The sequence below is a fragment of the Molossus molossus genome, unplaced genomic scaffold (assembly GCF_014108415.1).
Source record: "Molossus molossus isolate mMolMol1 unplaced genomic scaffold, mMolMol1.p scaffold_m16_p_8, whole genome shotgun sequence".
NCBI lineage: Eukaryota > Metazoa > Chordata > Mammalia > Chiroptera > Molossidae > Molossus > Molossus molossus.
This window is the reverse complement of record NW_023425402.1, coordinates 49,356,221-49,378,541: the sequence shown is the minus strand read 5'-3', so window position 1 is coordinate 49,378,541 and position 22,321 is coordinate 49,356,221. Positions and strand designations below refer to the sequence as shown.

General features: G+C 35.5%; 1 protein-coding gene across 3 annotated transcripts in view; it reads right to left on the bottom strand.

Annotated features, from left to right (window-relative positions):
* ATG5 (autophagy related 5) overlaps positions 1–22,321 on the bottom strand; it is a 132,783-nt gene that overhangs the window by 39,455 nt on the left and 71,007 nt on the right. For 2 of the 3 annotated variants that reach the window (XM_036248391.1, XM_036248392.1), the window contains exon 6: positions 20,105–20,199. In XM_036248391.1, coding sequence (XP_036104284.1) covers positions 20,105–20,199 — 95 coding nt within the window. The remainder of the gene's footprint in view (positions 1–20,104; positions 20,200–22,321) is intronic. The other variant, XM_036248393.1, reaches the window with a different exon arrangement.

Below are 22,321 nucleotides of genomic sequence, written 5' to 3'. Positions count from 1 at the left end.
TTTGGGCCTTAGAGCTCTTTTTGAATAGTAGTTGAAGGAATAAACATTCTTTGTACAGGAACTAAACTTAGGCTTGCAACTGCCAAGACCTCATCAGGCCAGCAGTAAACCGGGAATCTAAAATCCAGGTTAGCGAAAGTTAGGGAAAGATGGGAAGACTGTGAGTCAATCACTAAGGCAGCAGCAAACACTGGCTGACTGTCCTAAGAAATAGGTTATCTCTGGCATGTTATTCCTGGGGTTGACAATTCCTCCAAAAAAACTCAAATATTAACTGTAATTTGAGGTGCCTTAATAAATAATAAACCAAGAAATGAACTTAACTAAAAAGTATTTTCTTAAAAGAGTTATATACTAAGATCTTATTTTGTAATACAAATGCTATTGATGAGTACTTAGGTATGAACAGCTCTGTTTTCACTTATGTCAACAGTTATAACTTTTTAAGCCACTTCACATTTAATCCAAGCTTCTGTTAAATTTCAAGCTGACCAATTGGAGTCTAACTCATTTTTACTATATGTACTCATAGTTTCAAAGATGTAATAAGGAGAGGTTAAAATATCAAAAACAGAGAATAAAAAAGAAAATACATACCAATAACCAACAGTAAGGTTAATTTTTACATATGCTAGAATACTATAAAAACACACTAACATCTCACTATAACCAAAAATTGAGAAAGCTAAAAAATCCTTTTTTAGTGAAATAATTAAGACCATCTTGTGATAATCAATCTCTTTTTATTATCTATTTATTTATTTATTTACTTATCTACTTATTTAGTTAGGTAGTTAATCCTTACCTGATATTTTTCCATTGATTTTAAGAAAGAGTGGAAAGGAGGGAGGGAAGGAGGGAGGGAAGGAGGGAGGAAGAGAGAGAGGGAGAAATATCGATGTGAGAGAGACACATGAATTGGTTGCCTCCCGCATGACCTGACCAGGGCCAGGAACTGAACCCACAACCCAGGTGTGCCCTGGACTGGAAGTCAAAACCAAGACCTTCTGGTGCATGGGCTGACGCTCTAACTGCAGAGCCATACCAGTCAGGGCAATCCATCTCTTTTTAAATGAGGTATTTAATAATTCGGCTTCTAAGATTACCCCATAGTACTACATGCTTACCTATGGGGAGTAAAATTCATTCTATTTCTAAGTTGGAGAGTTCATGTGTTTTGTTTTTTTAATTTATCTTTAGTGTTGAAAGTATTATAGATGTCTCCTCCCCCACCATTATATGGTTACTAAAAAGTGCTTAACTGGTAATTAGAAAAATAATATTTTGTAAATTTAAATAGAAAGAAAACCACAATTTTAGCTATCTGTTTCAATCTCTTCACACTAAAGGCAGGTTGTTAATGTTTTTTTCTGTCTGTGCATTTTCTCTATTAGAAGAAAAAAAGAACTAAAGGCAGAAAGCAACCCAAAAGGTAGAACAATAAAGAGACTGATGTGTATAGAAAGTTATCATACAAAGGGTAAGAAAATAAAAGTAATACACTTAACAATATATCAAAGAGAATACTCATTAAGAGTGTGGGCTCTGGGGTCATACTGCCTGGGTTCAAATCCCAGCTCTTCTTACTAAGCTCAGTGACCCTGAGCAAGTTTCCATAACCAACCTTTATCTCAATTACCACATTTATAAAATGCGGACAGTACTAGCCACATGTCACAGAGACCTATAGTGAGAATAAAATGAATACATGTAAAAATATTTAAAACAGTATCTGGCACATAGTAAATTACTCAATAAATGTTAGTTACTATCATGATTTGTCTATAATTAGCAGCAATATTTTTTGTCTTGGAAATATTAATTGAAGCAATGACTTAGTACAATAAAATAGTAATGAGAAAATACTGATTTCATTTTATAATAACTTAAGTAGTTTGGGTTAATAATCTGGCATTACTTTCATTTTTCTAGCACTACATTAGGGAAAACATTTACTATCATATTATCTGTGTTATTTTGAAATTAATAATGCAAAATTTTAAAACCTCTAATAAATATTATTTGCTTTCATCCAACACTTTAAAATCAGCAAATTATTTGCATCAAAAAGTTCCCATTTCTATACATGACAACTGCTTTAAAACATACCTGCCAAATAAGCTAATAATTAATAGTTGCTTTCATTTTTCAAAAATCCACACAGGAAGAGATTTAAATCTAAAACCATCTCAGAGAGTAGTAGCTCCAGCTTATTTGTATTTAGCCAGGGCAATCAAAACTTGCTGTGTTGGGCTGCCCCCTACAGGTCTCAATTTACCAATTTCTTTTAAAAGATGCATATGTAGAGAATATCATTTGAGTTTTACATTAAGAATATAAACACTAAAAAGAGAATATTAACATTAACGCAAAGTATTATCCGTCAGTTCATTTATTTATTCGAGCAGCAAATAGTCTGAGAAACTTCTATAAAGATATAAAGAGAAATGAAACAATTCTTTCTTCTCCAAGAATTCATAGGTTAATGCTTACGGAGAAACTACATAGATTTCAACAAATCCACAATAAAATATTGCAGAATAGGTTAAGAAATATCTACATTATATTACAATGCTGTACATAAAAAAATAACTAGGCTGGAAATTCAAGACCCAAGTTCTCTCATCTCTGCTACCAAACACCGAGCTGAAGACTGGGTAAGAGCTTTGTGCAAGTTCTTATATCTAAAATTAGGAGATCAAATTAGATAATTCCCAAAGACTTCCTTAGGTTCTAATATCCTATAATTACATTTGCCATAATAAAAGCTAGACAGAAATGTTTTAAGACAATGTTAAGAGAAAGAAGAAATACTTTTTATACAACATGAAGGGCTGGAGTACATATGAAGAAATCAAGAAAGATTTCTTGAGGTAGGTGACATTTGAGGTAAGTTTAGAAGCATTCTGGGAGTAGAGGCTATTCCTAGAAGGAGTGAACATTGTTAAGAAAATGAAATATGAAGCATGTTTGGGGAACAACATGTGATGGTATCTAGGTGGGACTAGCTGTGTTATATGAAAATCTAAGTACCAGGAAATAAAGGTGCAAATGGCAAGAAAGGGATAAATACAAATGGTTTTGGTACATTACAACACACAATTCTAGGAAACGATAAAAAATGATTCCAAGGTACTAATTGAGTCTAGGAACCTGAAGGAAAGTGGTAAAGAAATAGGGAACTGAAATAGAAAGAGTAGGTTATGTATTTGGTAGTGATGAGAAACAAATTTTGGGGACCAAACAGAGCCTCACAGAGAAGAATATGCTAAGATCAGAAATACACTGATAAGTGCAGGGAGCTATTTATGACTATTTTATAATCATAAAAATAAAAGCCTACAGGAGACAGGACAAGCCATCATTGTTACTGATAATATAATTAACAGCAAAACTGTGATGATTTAAGTCAATAACAGCTAATAACAATACAACAAGTAATTTGCAAATTTACTATGTACCAGGCACAGCACTGTATTGAAAGAATTACATATAACCTTCATAACTACATAAAATATTATTATTCCTCTTTTACAGATGATAAAATTAAGATCCAGTGAACTCCCCAATCAACACTCACTACATCAATGAATGTTATAGATTCAACTCTTCCAAATTTTCAAAATTTCAATTTATCAGAGAAACTATATGGAAGAAAATTCCAAAATAATAAAAACACATATGACTTTTACAAAAAGTAATCATCTCTCATTTATAGTAATGTTCATGTTCTTAAGCAAAATACTGAGCTAGAATTCTTATATTTAGAAATAGAAAGAATAGATATTTGGTTTTTTTTTTTAATTTTAGAAAACTCCTCGGTGTTTATTCTCTTCCTCAAATTTCTACAAAGTCCACCTTAATTGGAAGATTAAGAATCATTCTAAGTGGTGATGTCATCAGAAATGGTGGAGTAAAAACCTCAAATATCCCTTCTTCCATAAGAGAAATGAGAACACTGTCAAAAGCTGTAAAAAATCTGAACATATCTATGACAAATAAAAGATTGAATTAGTAATCTAAAAAATTGCCCACAGAGAAGAGGGTGTTAATGGGGGGAAAAGGAGAAACATCTTTAACAAAAATGAATTTAAAAGAAAATAAAGAAAAAAACCAAGCAAACGAATAAAAAAAAAACTGCCCACAAAGAAACACCCAGGACCAGATGGCTTCATGGGTGAATTCCACCAATCATTTGAAGATTTATTACTTTTATTGATGTTAAATCTTCACAAACTCTCAAAATAGGAATAACAGAGAACTAAATCTTAAAAAGGGCATCAATGAGAAAGGTACAGGCTGCCATCATACTCAACAGTAAAATATTATAAGCTTTCCCCTCTAAGATAAAAAAGACAGGGATGCCTTTTCCCTTTCTATTTTGGCACTATAACTAGGGGCTCTGGTCAAGAAAATGAGGCAAGAAAGAGAAATAAAAGGCATTCAAAAATGGAAAGGAAGATCACTGAAAAGAAAGAAGTAAAACTATCTCTATTTGTAGTAATATGATCCACATAGAAAATTCTAGGGAACTAGCAAAACAAAATATTAGAGGTAATAAACAGGCTCAATGAGTCTGCAGGATACAAGATCAATACACAAAAATATTACTTATATACACTAGCAATGAATAATCCAAATATAATAAAACATAACTGAAACTAAATGAACACCTAAATGGGAAAAAAAACTGTTCATGGATTGGAAGACCTTAATATTGTTTGTTAAGATAGCAATACTGCACAAACTGATCTACACATTCAATATAATTGCTATCAAAATCCCAGTTGCCTTTTTTGCATAAACTTACAAACCGATCCTAGAATTCATATGGAAATGAAAAAAAAATTCAGAATAGACAAAATAAGCTTGAAAAAGAGAACAAACATGGAGGACTCATACTTTTTGATTTTAAAACTTACTACAAAGCTACAGAATTCAAGATAGTGAGGTAATAGCATAGAATAGACATGTAAAATCAATGGAATAAAATTGAGAGTCTAGATATAAATCCATACATTTGTGGACAATTCACTTCCAACAGGCGTGTCAAGACAATCCAATGAAGGGAAGAAGTCTTTTCAACAAATCACGCTGGGAGAACTAGAATACATATCCACATGCAACAGAATAAAGTTGGACACCCTGCTTTGCACCATATACAAAAGTTAATGCAAAATGAATCAAAGACCTAAACAAAAGAATTAAAACTAAAACTTTAGAAGAAAAATTTCACCACCTTGTATTAGGCAATAGTTTCTTAGATATGATAACATAAAAACAGAAGCAACCAAAGAAAAAATGAACAGGACACTTGATCAAAACTGAAAACTTTTGTGTTTCAAATGACACCATCAAGAAAGTAAAAAGAGCCCTGGCCGGTTTGGCTCAGCGGTTAGAGCGTCAGCCTGCGGTCCTGAGAGACCCGGGTTCGGTTCCTGCTAAGGGCACGTACCTCGGTTGCAGTTTGTCCCCAGCCCTGGTTGGTTGTGCGGGTGGCAGCCACTCGATGTGTTCCTTTCACATCGATGTTTCTCTCTCTCTCTCTGTTCCTCTCTCTCCCTCACACTCTACCTGAACAAAAAATGGAAAAATGTCCTCGGGTGAGGATAAAAAAAAATTTTTTTAAAAAGAAAGTAAAAAGAGCCCACAAAATCGAAGAAAATATTTGCAAAGCATATATCAAGTAAAGGTTTAGTATGCAGAATATATTAAAAAAGCAACAACGCTTACAACCCAGCAATGAAAAGACAACCCAATTTAAAAATGAGCAAAGGTTTTAAAGACACATTTTTTCTATAATACACAAATGGCCAGTAAGCACATAAAAAGATGCTCAACATCCTTAGTCATTACGGAAATGCAAATCAAAATCACAATGTGGTACCACTTCATATTCACTTAGGAAGACTATAATAAAAAAGATGTACAAGTGTTGGCAGGGATACGGAGAAACTAAAACCCTCATACATTGTTGGTGGGAATGTGAAATGGCATAGCCAATTTGGAAAAGTTTGGCAGTTCCTCAAAAGGTTAAACAGAGTTACCATATGACCCTCTTATTCCACTCCTAAGTACATACTCAGGAAAGCTGTAAACATGTCCACCCAAAAACTTGTACATTTACAAATGTTCATAGTAGCATTATTAATAATAGCTCCAAGGTGGAAACCAACCAAATGTTCATCAACAGAAGAACGAATAAACAAAATGTGGTACTGTCCATACAATGGAATGTTTTTCAGTCATAAAAAAAGAATGAGGTATATGCTAAAAGATGTTATGAACCTTGAAAATATTATGGTATGTGAAAAAAAAGCAGAAACAAAGACACATATGATATGATTCCACTTATATGTTCATAATAGCACATACATAGAGATAGAATGTAAATTAGCAGTTGCCAGGGGAGCAGGGGAGGAGGAATTGGGGTGACTACTAATGGGGATGGGGTTTCTTTTTGAGGTAATGAAAATATTCTGAAATTAGATAGCAGTAATGGTTACATACTTCTGTGAATACATTAAAATTGTATATTTTAAAGGGGTGAATTTTCTGGTATGTGAATTATACTTAAAAAATTAGAATATCTGAGTAAATTTCATATAAGATTTTACATTTAAGGTTAAATGGAAATTCTTTGTTCTAGTGTCAAATATCTTTTTAAAATTCTAGATGTTTACTGCTATCTATATAGTAACTTCTTTTCAATTCCTCATCAGTACCTTGTGACGCTGAAGGTACTTAAGATTTCAGATCTATACTGTGGAAAACAATTTAATAGTTTAACTACAAGAAAATTAAGACAAGCTTGTCTGACAACTAATATAACACTAGAACTGTTCTTATACTATTCTGATTATTGTCAAGTTAGGACCAGAAATTGATGACTGAAATACAAAGTACAGTAAAATTACTTTTAATATCAAGTAAAATTATAAAAGAGGTTAACTGCAATTTCTACTAGGAAAAAGGATAATAAATAAACTCAAACCAAGCAGCAGAGAATTATTTTTTAATGTTAAGGTATAAACAATAAAAACAATTAAAAACAAAATTTCAGAACCTAAGCATATCGTAAGAACCTAATCTAACAAGTAGAGGCTTATGCTGATTTAGTTTGTATGCAATCATCATGTAAGAAATTCCTAGATCTCTTGCCCTGGCCGGTTTGGCTCAGCGGTTAGAGCATCGGCCTGCGGTCCTGAGAGACCCGGGTTCGGTTCCCGCTAAGGGCATGTACCTCAGTTGCAGTTTGTCCCCGGCCCTGGTCGGTTGTGCGGGTGGCAGCCACTCGATGTGTTCCTTTCACATCGATGTTTCTCTCTCTCTCTCTCTCTGTTCCTCTCTCTCCCTCCCACTCTACCTGAACAAAAAATGGAAAAATGTCCTCGGGTGAGGATAAAAAAAAAAAAAAGAAAAAGAAATTCCTAGATCTCTTCCCAAGTCCATAATCTGACTGATTACCTAATTCAAAAACTTTACTAAGGTATAAAATTTATATATATATATATTGTTGCTAATTCTCACTCAAGGATATTTTTCCATTGTTTTTTTTAGATAGAGTGGAAGGGAGGGAAGGAAAGAGACACATCAATTGGGCCTCCTGCACAACCAGGGCCAGGCATCGAATCTGCAACCCAGGTACATGCCCTTGATTGGGAATTGAACCCACGACCCTTCAGTCCGAGGGCCGAGTCTAACCGCTGAGCAAAACTTCCATGACCTGTTTTTTAAGCCCAGATGTCGAACATAATCTTAGCATCCTACTCTACAGCTAGGGTGTGAGTTAAGAATTAGACACCTTTCTTCAAGGATTACTGTTACATAATTCTTTATATAAAAACCACTAACAATTAGATATGGAGGGGATTCTGGGAGCATGGAAGCTTAGTAATTCCCCTTCTCCTCTCTACTCCCAATTCTATCTCCCACTTAACACAGCAGCTCTCCTGAGCTACAGCAGCTGTTGAGGTGAGCAGGCAGGCAGGGTCTACATGGAGGGAGCTATAAACATCTCCAGATTTGATCTGAAAAAAACATTAAAATCTGTAAGAACGTAAAACAAAATCTGGAAATAAGAAAGATGTGTCATGTTCTTATGTGGGAAGATTTAGTAACAGAGAAAGGTAAATTCTACCAAAATTAAATAGAAATATAATGCTTTTCTACTTAAAATGGAATAGGACATTGTGAGAAATTAAATGATTTGAAAAGTAAAATGGAAAAATGAATGATGAACAATAAACGCGAAGCCTAGCCAGAGTGACTCAGTTGAGTGTAGTCTCACGCACCGAAAGGTTGCTGGTTCCATCCCTAGTCAGGAAGCGTATGGAAGGCAACTAATCGATGCTTCTCTCTCACATCGATGTTTTTCTCTTTCTCCCTTCATCTCTCTAAGCATGTCCTTGGGTGAGGATTAAAAAAAAAAAGGAATAAATATGAAAAGGGTGAAAAAAGGGGGTGAATTTCCCCGGCATATATCAGAAGACTTAAATCACATAAAAATAATGCTGGCATAAGAATAAACACATAGTCCAGAAACAGATCCCAGTAGTCAAAACTATTTTAATGTAAAGCAGAGGTGGCATTTTTATCAAATAGGAAAAGAATAGTTTATATCAGGAGTCAATACACTATGGCCTGAAAGCCAAATTGTGCCCCTTGCCTGTTTTTGTAAATCAAGTTTTATTGGAACACAGCCATGCCCATCATCTGCAAATTGTCTATGGCTGCTTTCAAGCTACAGTTATGCAGTTGCGACAGAGACCATCTGGCCTGCAAAGCTGAAAATATTTACTATCTGGCTCTTTAAAGAAAAAGTTTGCCAACCTTTAGTTTATATAATAAATGATCTTATTACAGCCAGCTATCACCTGGAAGAAAATAAAGCTGTATCCTTATATATCTCACACAGTTTTAAAAAATAAGTTCCAGATGAATTAAAGATAGATATATATATATAAAAATAAATAAATCTTCCAAGAAAATCTAGGTAAGAAAACTATGTATAACCTGCAGCTAGCTATATGGGGAGAGAGACCTTCTTAACAAAGAAAGAAATCCATACACAATGAAGAAAAAGATATAAGTGGCTATATAAAGAGTTTAAAACCTTTTTAAATAAAGATACTATAAAAATCAAGACAAATCTTGATTTTTCTTGTGATTATTCTTACAAAGTGATTTAAAGAAAAATGGTTAATATTCCAGGAGTAGCAAAAGTAGGTCTACAGTTGTGAGTACATGAAACAGTTTATTCTTGTATTATTAATTATTGTATTATTTATTTGTATTGTAACTATAAACCTTCTTTTTCCCCACCCTGTATATAAAAAAATAATCTTTTATAAAACAATATTAATAACCCCAAAGAAAATACAAAACCTGGGACAATTTACAGGAAAACAAATCCACACGGACAACAAAGGTGACTGGATGTGTAAACTTACTAGGTGTGAGAGATACTAACTAAAGTAACAATGAGATTGTCTCTTTATATGTCAGACTTATAACACCTGTTGCTGGTAGAGATATAAGGAGAGAAACATATTTTCATATCCTGTTGGTAGAAATCTGATTCACCCATTTTTGGGAAGTAACCTGACAAACTTTTGTCTTTTTCAAAATTTATATAATCTCTACCTTTTGACTCAAAAATCCATTCTTGGGTATCTATCTATAGACCTAAAAGAATACATATATAATGCTGTTTACTGCAGTACTTTTGTGGTGACAAAAACTGGAAACAAATGGAAAACTGGAAATTAATTTATCAATAGGGCATACTGAACATGTTGTAGTATACCACTGACTGAATATAATGTAGCTGTGGCAACCAATTGATGTGTCTCTCTCACATCGATGTTTCTCTCTCTCTCTCTCTCTCCCCCTCCCACTCTGTCTGAAGATAAATATAAAAATATTGTCAGGTAAGGATTAAAAATAAATAAATAAATAAGAAACCGGGCCCAACAGGTGTGGCTCAATGGATTGAGTGTTGTCCCATGGACTGAGAGGTCCTGGTTCAATTCCTTGTCAGAGCACATACTCAGGTTGTGGGCTTGATCCCCAGTAGGGGGCGTGCAGGAGGCAGCCAATCAGTGTTTCTCTCTCTCATCAAAGTTTCTCTCTCTCTTTCCCTTAAAAAAAAAAAAAAAAAATCAATAAAAACATATTTAAAAAATAAGAAACTGGGTCCTACAATCCAAAAACAAAAGAACCCAATCCAATTTTAAAAATGGGTAAAAGACTTGAATACGTTCCAGATAAATTAAAGACTTACATATAAAAAAGAGCCTTTGTATGTATTTCTTCAAAGATAAATATCCAAAAACACATAAAAAGATACTGAACATCACTAATAGTAGGGAAATGCAAATCGATACTACAATAAGATACTATTTCCCACCCATTAGGATGGCTACTATAAAAAGAGAAAAAAGGTAAATAACAAATGTTGGTGAAAATGCACAGAAAATGGAACCCTTGTGCAATGTTGGTAGAACTGTAAAATGGTGAAGCCGCTATAGAGAACAGCATGGCAGTTCCTCAAAAACTTAAAAATAAAATTGCCACATGATATAGAATTCTACTCTAAAGAACTGAAAGCAGGATCTCAAAGAAATATTTGTGCACCATTGTAATGGTTACTTTTATATCAACTTGGTTGGGCATGGTATCCAGACACTTGGTAAAATATTATTCTGGATGTTTCTATGAAGATGTGTTTTGGATGAGATTAATATTTAAACTGGTGAACTTGGTTTGAATAAAGCAGATTACCCTCCATAATATAGATGAGCCGCATCCAATCAGTTGAAGGCCTTAATAACGCAAAGATGGACCTCCTTTGAGCAAGAAGAAATTCTGCCAGCAAATTGCCTTTCATTTCAAATTGCAACTCTTCACTGAGTCTCCACCTTGCTGACCTCGCCCATCAGCTTTGGGGTTCACCAAGCCTCCACAATCATGTGAACCAATTCTTTAAAATAAATCTCTCTCCATATCCTGCTAGTTCTGTTTTCTGGACAATCCTGACTAATATAAAAAGTTTACAGCAGGTAGAAGCAACCCTAGTGTCTGTTCACTGACTGATGAATAAATGTGGTGTGTGTGTGTGTGTGTATGTATGTATGTATATATATACAGATATGTATATATACTTGCTACAACATGGACGAACCTTGACAACATGTTAAATAAGCAAATCACACAAAGTAACTTCATGATTTAACTTTTATATGAAGTAAAGTACTCAAATTCATAGTTGTTTCAAGGGTATAGTTTTGGTTTGCAAGGTGAGAAGTGTTTTTAGAAAGTGGACGCACAACTGTATTTATAATAATAAATAAATGTCACTGTATTTACCATTACTGAAGTGTGCACCTATAAATGGCTAAAAAAGTAAATTTTATGTTATATGTACTTTACAACAATATTTTTTATTTTAAAGAAAGATATTATTAAACAACTCTCAAAATAATTAACATATAATAAGCTGTGGAACAGAATATTTACATTCTAATCTGCTAAAGATATTAAGTATCTCTGCACAGTTCAAAATATATTACAAACTACTAAATGTTTATTTTTGAAATGACCAAAAAATAAAATTAAAAGCAATAATATTCTGTTTACTGCCCAATTTAAGTCCCTCCTCTTGTCTTCTGGCCTTTCTGTTAGATGATATTGCAAGATATTAACTAAAATGGAAAACAATGAAAGGGAGGAGGAACCCTAACAAACAATGCCATAATTTGCCACACATTTCTACTGCCCTCACTTTAACTTTACCAGAAAACAAGCACTGTTTATCAGCTTCATGTTTTTGTTTAAACTAAAAATATTGGTATATTGTTCCTAAAAGCATTCTCTGAATTTAATTCTAACCTCTAGAATAATATACAGAACAAAGTAGATGATTAAATATTCTTTACTGCATCAATACAAACAGATATTCAAATTATTAAAATATATTTACAGGATAAAGAAAACATTCTTAATATGGTCTGGCCTTTACTTCTGCAGCCTTATTCCCATCCCCAAACTCTGTGCTCAAGACCAACAGGTTGTCCTCATATTTACAACATGCCCAGAGGTCTTCATCACTCTTTGACTACCTTTAATTCCACCTGTTTACCACATCTCAAGAGATATAACACTTCATTAAGAGCCCTCCGAAACCAGATCAAATTCCCCTTGGTGGAAGTAGGTTTTCACTGCACTATATGCCTCTTCTTCACAGCACCAATCACAGCCGTGATTTTACATTTGTTTATATACCTAATTTGATTAGCTGCTTTCTACCTCTAGATTATAAACTCTATGGGGTGATATATGATATTAATCACCAGCTGTAGGCCACAGGGCAGAGCATGCAAATATTTGTGAGTAAATGCACTTGTTGAGTTAATGAATGGATAAGACAAACTTTTCTTACATAAAGTACATTGGCAGGTTAACATTTATAAATTCATTGCTTCTTGGAAAACATAAATAATGTGCCAAATATTCATTCACAGTCATTGTACACTCTTTTTAACAGATATCTTCATTAATCACCATCTGTTTACACATACTATTCTAAATAACATTTTAGTTCCATTTCTGAAACACTCCCTGCCATTAACCTCATCTCTAGAATACTGGCTAATATGAAGCACCTGGATTTCAGGAACACAGACCCGAAACTCACACACCAAACTAAACTGTTATGTAAATGACACGTTTTGGTCTGTAATGGGCCACTAGACTACTTTTGAATTTATTTTACTTTTACCACTAAAATTCTGCACTAGATTATAGTCATTTTGAGCCCAAGATAATTGAATTAAGATGAAAAAGAACTAACGTTTTCTAACAATCTGTACCAATGTGAGCCTTTAAATAGTATCACCAATTAGAGATTTTCTAGGTTTCTATCAACTTTATTTGGTCAAGTTATACTTCACTTTTTTTTTTAATCTTTACCCGAGGACACTTTTGCATTTATCTTCGGATAGAGCAGGAGGGAGAGGGGAGGAAGAAAAAGAAACATCAATGTGAGAGAGGCACATCAACTGGTTGCCACCTGCATGACCAACCAGGGCCGGGGACGAACTGCAACTGAGGTACGTGCCCTTAGCAGGAATCAAACCCGGGATTCTCTGGTCCGCAGGCCAACACTCTAACCACTGAGCCAAACCAGCCAGGGCCCATACACTTAATTTTTATAAATAAAATCATACTTTGTCTCACCTGTGTCTGAATTCTAGCTCTTCCATTTTTCATTTGTGTGCTCCTGAGCAAGTGACTTAAAAGTCCCTGAGCTGCAGTTTCCTTCTATATCAAATAAGATAATGATCCTGTATCATCATAACAGATAGTTTCGAGGCTTCAAAAGATAAAATGGGCCTCACTCTAGCATGCTCAGTGCCCTTCCTTTTTACCCCTTGCCACAGAGGAATTCTATTAGGATTCTGCAAAGAAAAAATTAGTACTTTATCAAAATTATGCCCCTCATTTATCTTATTAAAAAAACCTGCATTTTCACGTCCTATTTAAACTTACTTACTAATTTAAGGTCTCAAATAGTACAGAGATTTATGTACAGTATGTTAAAAAGGTACAGATTAATCAAAATGCAGCTTAAGTAAAAGCTACATAAATCAATGGAATCTGTCAACATACAAACAAATCAGCTGTAAAGGAGCCAGCATCAGAACTCTGTATTGCATTTAGATCATATAATTAGGAGAATGGAAAGCAGAGCCCCCTTCCTTTGGTTAAGGCAAGGATGAACAACTGAAAATACAAAATAGGGAATTGAAAAGGCTAGGAAATGAACCATGGCAAAAACTAAGGCTTCTAAATTTTTATATTCACTTACATATCTCATTTCTAAAATGTAAACAAATTTAAGAAAGAACCAAAGTGGAAAGGGGTAAAGCCAACAAGAAAGTTATATAAGTCAATTGAAAACTTCAGGCTCTGTCTCCTCCTATTTGAGGAAAAAATACTATCCTGACACAGTTCAGGCAAGCTCTGCCCTAACCCACCTGGCAGCCACGTTTTGTCAAGCAAATTTTAAGAACTCTCTAGCTCCCACTTTCTATCTAATTATAGAACTTTAAAAAACCATCCTCTCTCTTATACACATTCTCTTTCTCCCCCCTCCCTCTCTGTCACATTCTTTCTCAATCCTCTGTGTTATGACACCACACAGTAAGAGGTATAGTACAGCTGACAATTTTCCCCAGAAAAGAATGATGTGAAAAAGAAGACCTACATTCTGTACATCTACACTATTATTCTAATAATAATTCCTATATTAAGTAATGGTATAACACACTTTTCCTATAGCAACTTGAAGTATTTACAATATAGAAACCACAGTATAGTTAAATATAAATGCCAGAATCTAACCATCCAAATAAGTGCTGGGAGGTATATATCTCAAATCAGTTTTGGAACGTTCCCTTTTGGTGATGTCTTCAGAGTCAGTGATATATTTTATTCAACTATTCCGCAAATAAGATACAGTCATCCTTTGCCACTTTGCGCTTCAATGTTTGCGGCTTCACTCTATCGCGGTTTGTATAAGTAAGGAACCCTACTTCGCGGAAATTCATTTATCGCGGTAGAGTCTGGAATTTATTAACCGCAATAAACGAGGACCCACTGTACTTTGCTAAACTCTGGGAATGCATTACAGCACATTACTATGGAGGTCATGGTATAATAGAATAGCCCCAAATTAACTATTAATTATTAATGAACAATTTAATGAATTAACAAATATATATATATTTTTTTATCCTCACCCGAGGACATCTTTCCATTTTTTTGTTCAGGTAGAGTGGGAGGGAGAGAGAGGAACAGAGAGAGAGAGAAACATTGACGTGAAAGGGACACATCGAGTGGCTGCCACCCGCACGACCAACCAGGGCCGGGGACAAACTGCAACCGAAGCACGTGCCCTTAGTGGGAACCGAACCCGGGTCTCTCCGGACCGCAGGCCGACTCTCTAACCGCTGAGCCAAACCGGCCAGGGCTGAATTAACAAATATTTACACATGTCTACTACATGCCAGGGACTTTTCAGACCCTCGACACACAGCATGAACAAAACAATTACTCTGCCTTCACAAGATGAACCACTGAAAAGTATAAATTTCATTTTTAGAAGTGATTTAATAAGTCATACAGCAACATAAGGACTTGAGTCAAACAGTGCCATAAAGAAAAGGACTGTTTGTTATAAAAATGATCAATCTGCTCTGAAGCCAGGAGTTTAAATGTTTTAAACAAGAGCATCACTGATATAATTATATAAACGGTCATATGGCTTCTTTAAAGAACAACTGCAACCAGATGTATGACTCCACTCCGTCATGCCCCCTTCGTTTTATGGATGAGGAAACAAAGGCCTAGCAAGGCTGAGTAACCTCCTATGGATACACAGGTGCAGTGTCATGCCTCCCACAGAGCCTTAGAAGCCTCCCTTCTAGTTCAGTGCTCTTTCTAGGAAACAACTCTTTTTTACCCCCCAAGGGCAACTGCTTTATTCTTTTTATTTTTATCCTCACCCAAGGACTTTTTTTTTTTTTTTTGCATTTATTTTCAGATAGACTGGGAGGGAGAGAGGGAGGAAGAGAGAAACATTGACGTGAGAGAGACACACCCGAGTGGTCACCACCCACACGACCCCAACTGGGGCCAGGGACAAACTGCAACCAAGGTACGTGCCCCTAGTGGGAACCAAACCCAGGACTCTCCAGTCCACGGGCCGAAGCTCTAACCACTGAAAAAAAACGGCCAGGGCTACTTTATTGTTTTGTCTCAAGTATTGTACAACTTTCTGAACTCAGTGAGGTTTTACATGTAGGCACAAACTGTCAGACTAGGAAAGTGAATCAAAACGTGGTCAATATAATTTTCTATTAAGTGAATAAGCAAAATTGGGATCCTGATCATGCATGTTTTTTTATGCAATCCTTCCAACCTTTCCCACTTGTTCCTATACTTCTCTCATCATTTTAGTTAGTTTGCAAAGTGTTTTGTGGCCCGGTCAGTGTGGTTCAGTGGACTGAGTGTTGTCCCACCGACTGAGAGGTCCTGGTTCAATTCCCAGCCAGGGCACATGCCCAGGTTGCTTGCTCAATCCCCAGTAGGGGGCGTGCAGGAGGCAGCTGATCGATGTTTCAATCTCTTTCTTCCTTCTCCCTCTCTAAAAAAAAAAAAATTAATAAAAACATATTTAAGTAAATAAATGAAGTGTTTTATGTTCTTCAACTGCTACAATGGTACTGCCCTTGTTAAAATCACCATACATCTAAAATCAAGGAAATTCTGCATTTTCAGTTTTGAATTATAAAGTCCTTTTCAGCCTTAAAATTATGTGATCCTAGATGCTTTTAATACCTCAGGGTTCAATTAAATAAGTACTTATGAAGCACTTACAGTGTACAAAACCCTATGCTAAATCCTACTACATAGATTTTCTTTTTTCAATATTTTTAGAGAGAAGAAGAGACAGGGAGAAGCATCAATGTGAGAGCAAAACACTGATAAGCTGTCCCCTGGGGGATCAAGCCAGCAATGGGGCATGGGCCCTGACTGGGAATCGAACCAGCAATCTTTCAGTGCACAGGACAGTGCCCAACCAACTGAGCCAGGACCCTACTACATAGGTTGTTTTTTTTTTAATCTGACTTTACCTCAAAGATATTACTAGCATGTTGAGACTATTAGTGTATCCTAGGGGCTAACTAAATCAAGGACGATCTAATTTAGGCAATGTACTGAACTTGCATAGGCCTAGAGAGAGGTCATTTTCACACTGTGCTTCATAATTTCCATAAATATTTGATGCTACAACTACTGGCCACAGGATAGTCTAGCCACCCAAGTCAACCCCACTGGTCCCCATCCATCTCCCCCCTTTTTTAATCCTCACCCGAGAATATGATACGTTTACTGATTTGAGAGAGAGAGAAGAGAGAGAAACATTAATCGGTTGCCTCCCACAGGTGTTCCAACTGGGGATCGACTCACAACCTTTTTGGTGTATGGGACAACACTCCAACCAACTTAAGCCACCTGGCTGGGGCTCAGAACCAAAGTGGACTGCTGCTTTAAAAAAAAACTGAAATCCACTCAGAAATTTTTTTTTCTTTTTATCCTCACCCAAGGACATTTTTTTCCATTTTTTGTTCAGATAGAGTGGGAGGGAAAGGGGGAGGGGGGAAGGGGGGAAGAGGGGGAAAGAGAAACATCGACGTGAAAGGGACACATCGAGTGGCTGCCACCCGCACGACCAACCAGGGCCAGGGACAAACTGCAACCAAGGTATGTGCCCTTAGCAGGAACCAAACCCGGGTCTCTCTGGACCGCAGGCCGACACTCTAACCGCTGAGCCAAACCGGCCAGGGACACTCAGAAAATTTAAGAACTACTCTAAAATTCTATGATAACCTGTTATTGTTTTCAATCCATATTTTAGTCACCAATATTTATGTCAGTGATGGTGAAGAAATCCTTATGAGATTTATAGACTATATAAAGAATCTTGCACACTATAAATATTATACTTGGTTCATAAAATCTGACCTTATTTTGGCCTTTCTCTGTGGAATAACTAAAGAATATTACTACTGAATCCAGTTCTGTAAAATAACTCCTAAAGCTTCTTTTAAGGAATACCTAGGTGATGAGTACAGGTTCATCTAATGTGAGATATTTTTTTTCTCTCAATACAACTAGGCTTCCTGCAGTCTTTCTTGAGTGCTTTTAAAGCAAATATAGGAACTGTTCTACTTGGCCACTGGAACAGAACAGTTGCCAAAACTGTTAGACCCCTCTTCTCAGCAGATGGTTTACTCCTTGCTCTACAGAGAAGACAGACTTTCCCATATGACCAGCAACAATTTTTCCCCTCCTTTTCCTTAAAACTTCTCTGCAAACCCCTCCTCTGTTGGGTTAACCTTTACTAGTTAATTCCAATCCTCAACTGTCATGCTCCATCAGTTATTTTCCTTCTTATTTGATTGATAGATTCTTCCATAAAATAACCTAAAAACCTTTTCTGTCTTAGCCATCTCATTACTTCACCAATTCTTTATTACACTATGGATGATCCATGGCTTATGATAGATACATTGTCCTTATTTATCACTGAGTGACACTTTAGGAAATAGCTTTATGAAAACTATTATTATTATTTTTTATTTACTGTAGGTAAGATACAAAGGATATTGCCCCATCTCTTCTAAATAAAATTTCTTTGCTTCCCTGACAACCTAGTAGGTTTTCACTGGGAAAGGGGGGAGTGGAGGGTGGTACATTGTACCTCATCAAATTTCCCCCCCTTGATCTGGTCACAAAAAAGCTCGAGGTCAAGTCTGCAGGTCAATTTTAATAAATTTGAGGGTCTCATTTATTCATAGCTTATGTAATTTTATGTCAAGTTTCCATTTTATATTTTCTGTAGCTTTGATTTTAAACTTGAATTTTTTTCTATGTTGTGATCATATACTCTTGTACACTGCCTCAGATTCTTCATGATACAAGATAAACAGACAAACTATAGTATTTCCAGACCCACTGTGTAATAATTGCTTAACAAAGACTTGCAGAATTAAATTTTATTTTCCTATTTTAAAAAAAGAAGCAGTGTGGCTAATTAGATAACCTGGTCTTATTCCATTGAACATTTTTCTCACTTTATTCCTATCGTACAAACTTTGAATCTATGATTTAAATATAGTCTATTTGTCCTTATGTTAACAAAATCAATGAAAAGTAACCTTATTTAAGGCAGAAAGATTTTTCATTATTTGATTATACTGGAATTTTTGTTTACTTATTTTCAGCTAGACAACTTGTTTCCTCTTTGAACACACAGCTATATCATGATGGCTCTATAAAATATTTTAAAATAGCTATCAAAGTAACTAGGAACAAAGACTGTGGATACTGAAAATGGCTACAAAGAGACATTATGACACCACCTCTTGGAGTTTGAATGGAAGTTCTGCTAGATTAGAGCCTATGCCTTTGATAATATGTTTTCAATTCCTATTCTTAACTGCTTTTTCATATAGGTAATGCTTTCTGGAATATCATTCATTCAACAAATTTTTACTATTTGCTACCTGGGGAACACACAGGAGTTTTAAAGTACTCTACAGAAACAGTTTCTTTACCTCATGACAATGTGCTGCTGTAAGGAGCGTTCACCATCTATTTTGTTAAACAACAATGAAGACTCACTTTCTAAAACAAATACACTTGATTCTTCTTCTTTTTGTTTTTTTAAATTTTCTTTATTGATTTTAGGGAGAGAGAGATAGAAACACAGATGAGAGAGAACATGAATTGGCCGCCTTCTGCATGTCCCACACTGAGGACTGGGCCCCTAAACTGGGCATGTGCCCTGACCGGTAATTGAACCAGCAACCTCTTGGTGCATGGGTCAATGTTCAACCACTAAACCACACCGGCCAGGCTTGATTCTTCTTATGTGTGGTAGCTATTTACAAAGTCACCAGAAACATTGAATTAGCAATACTGAATCACTGCTCCAAGGGGAAATACAGGGTTGGGTTACTGCAAACCTCTGGTCACATGTTCTTCAACTAATCAATATATAACCTTGTTTTCTGTGTGTTTCTGTAAAAAGACAGCACTTCAGCACTATGCTTGGAAGCTATTTTTTAATATCAAAATAACCAACAAAAAAGCACAAAATGTAAAAAATGTGGCACTAAACAGATTAGGAAAATTGTTCTCAATATGAGAGCAGATACAAGAAGACAGAGTAATACTGAGAATGTGTGCACTGGGCAAATCAAGTTTTTCGTCCCTCTGCACATGTCTAGGACAGCACTGTTGAGTATTGTAGCAAGCAGGCAAATCTGCAAATACAGAATCTGTGAATATCGAAGATCAACTATGTATGAGTCAAATATTTCAGTGCAGTCTCTCATCTGATTGTCACCAAAAGAAAGAAATCTGGAAAGCCCTAAGAAATACTATTCGGTTACTATACAGAGTTTTGGACTAGAGTGCTTCAAGAAGTAAGACGTCTGAGACTTTCATAAGTTAAAACGTAACTTCATACCTGATATATTCTAAAAGGGATGTAACGAAATCCATTTTCTTCTGCAGGATATTCCATAAGTTTCCGATTGATGGCCCAAAACTGATCAAATCTGTCTGTAAAGATAAATTCATTAAAAATGAACATTATAATTTAATACCTCACATGAAGAGATGAAAACTGTTCGATTTCTACCTCTTAGAAGTTTCTGAAAGGGCGTCATCTTTTTTTTAACATTTTTTTCTTTAATGATTTTAGAACGAGAGGAAGGGAGAAGGAGAGAGAGAGAGAAACATCGACAAGACAGAACATTGATTGACTACCTACTGCATGCCCGACTGGGGATCAGGCCCATAACTTGGGCATGTGCCCTGACTGGGAATTGAACTGGAGCATGGGTCGATGCTCAACCACTGAGCCACACCGGCCAGGCTAGGGAATCATTGATATATTATTTTTTTCTTAAGCTTATGTTTCTGGAACTAAATATAAAGCAAGCTATAAATTTAATTTTCTACATTATTGCTTCCTTTTCCTAGATAATTCACACAGATATTTTTTCTCTTAAGAGAAGTCCTAAACAGATTATGACTGCCCATGTTACCAAGGCAAAAAACATCAGAGAGGGATGAATGTCTTGATTTTCTCTGTTCTACTCCTACTGTCTAAATTATAAATGCAACAGGCTAGCTGATGTGGCTCAGTGGATTGAGCATCTCCCATGGACTGAGAGGTCCTGGTTCAATTCCCGATCAGGGCACATGCCCAGGGTTGTAGGCTCGATCCCTAGTAGGGAGTGTGCAGGAGGCAGCCGATAGATGTTTCCCTCTCACAGTGATGTTTCTCTCTCTCTCTCCCTAAAAAAAAAAAAAAAATCAATAAAAACATATTTTAAACTATAAAGGCAACAGCTTCAAGTGACCTAAATTTTTACTAGCACATGCTTAAAGAAATAAAGTCAAAATACCAAACACAGTGAACATTAAATACCAAAAAAAGAGAAAATTATAGGAAATATTTAAAGAAACATGATCTGATTAAACAATAGCTTTTTAAATTTTCAGGTTCAATTTTTTTAAAAACCCACTTTACTGAGCTATAATTCACATACCATAAAAGTAATCTTTTTGAAGTGTACAACTGAGTATTTTTTAGTATATTCAGCGTTAAGCAACCATTGCCAATATCTAATTTCACAAAATTTTCATCATCCCCCACAAAAATCCATATCCATTAATAGTTATTCCCTTTCCCTCTCCTCCATCCCCTGGAAAAAACTAATTTCTATTCTATTCCAGAAATTTTATATAAATGGAATCATATAATATATAGTCTCTTACATCTGTTCTCTCTCTCTCTCTTTTTTTCCAGACTATGCTTTCAAGGTTCATGCTATAGCATGTACCAGAACCTCATTTGCTTTTATGGCCAAATAATATTTCATTGTATGGAAATATCACATTTTGTTTATCCATTCATCAGTTCATGGGACATTTGGGTTGTTACTACCACTTTTTGGCTACTATGAACATTCATGTACAAGTTCTTGTGTGGATGCATGTTTTCAGTTTTCTTATGTATATATCTGCCATGTGGTACCTATGTCTTGAGGAATTTTCCAACTGTTTTCCAAAGAGGCAGCACCAATTTACATTCCTGGCAGAATGTATAAGGGTTTCAATTTGTCCTCATCCATGCCAATACTTGTTATTGTCTATCTTTTCTATTATAGTCATCCTAGTGCAAAGTGGTATCTCCTTATAATTTTGATTTTATTTCCCTAAGGACAATTTATGCTGAGCATCTTTTCATTTGTTTACTGGCCATTTATATATCTTCTTTGGAGGTGTGTCTATCAAATCTTTTGTCCCTTTTTAAAATTTTGTTTGCTTGTTGTGTATTATAAGAGCTCCTTATGTATTCAGAATACAAGTTCCTTATCTGATAAAGGATAAGCAAATAATTTTTCCTCATCCTATGCATTGTTATTTTTTGTTGTTTTGTTTTTTATAAGATGTTTTTATTGATTTCTTACAGAGAGAGAGAAACATCGATGTGAGAAACATTGATCAGCTGCCTCCTACACGCCCCCTACTGGGGATCGAGTCCACAACCCACACATGTGCCATCACCGGTAATCAAACTAGGACCCCTCCGTCCATGGGACAATGCTCAATCCACTGAGCCACACTGGCTGGGCTTGTGCATTGTTTTGTAAACTCTTAACTCACGAAGAAT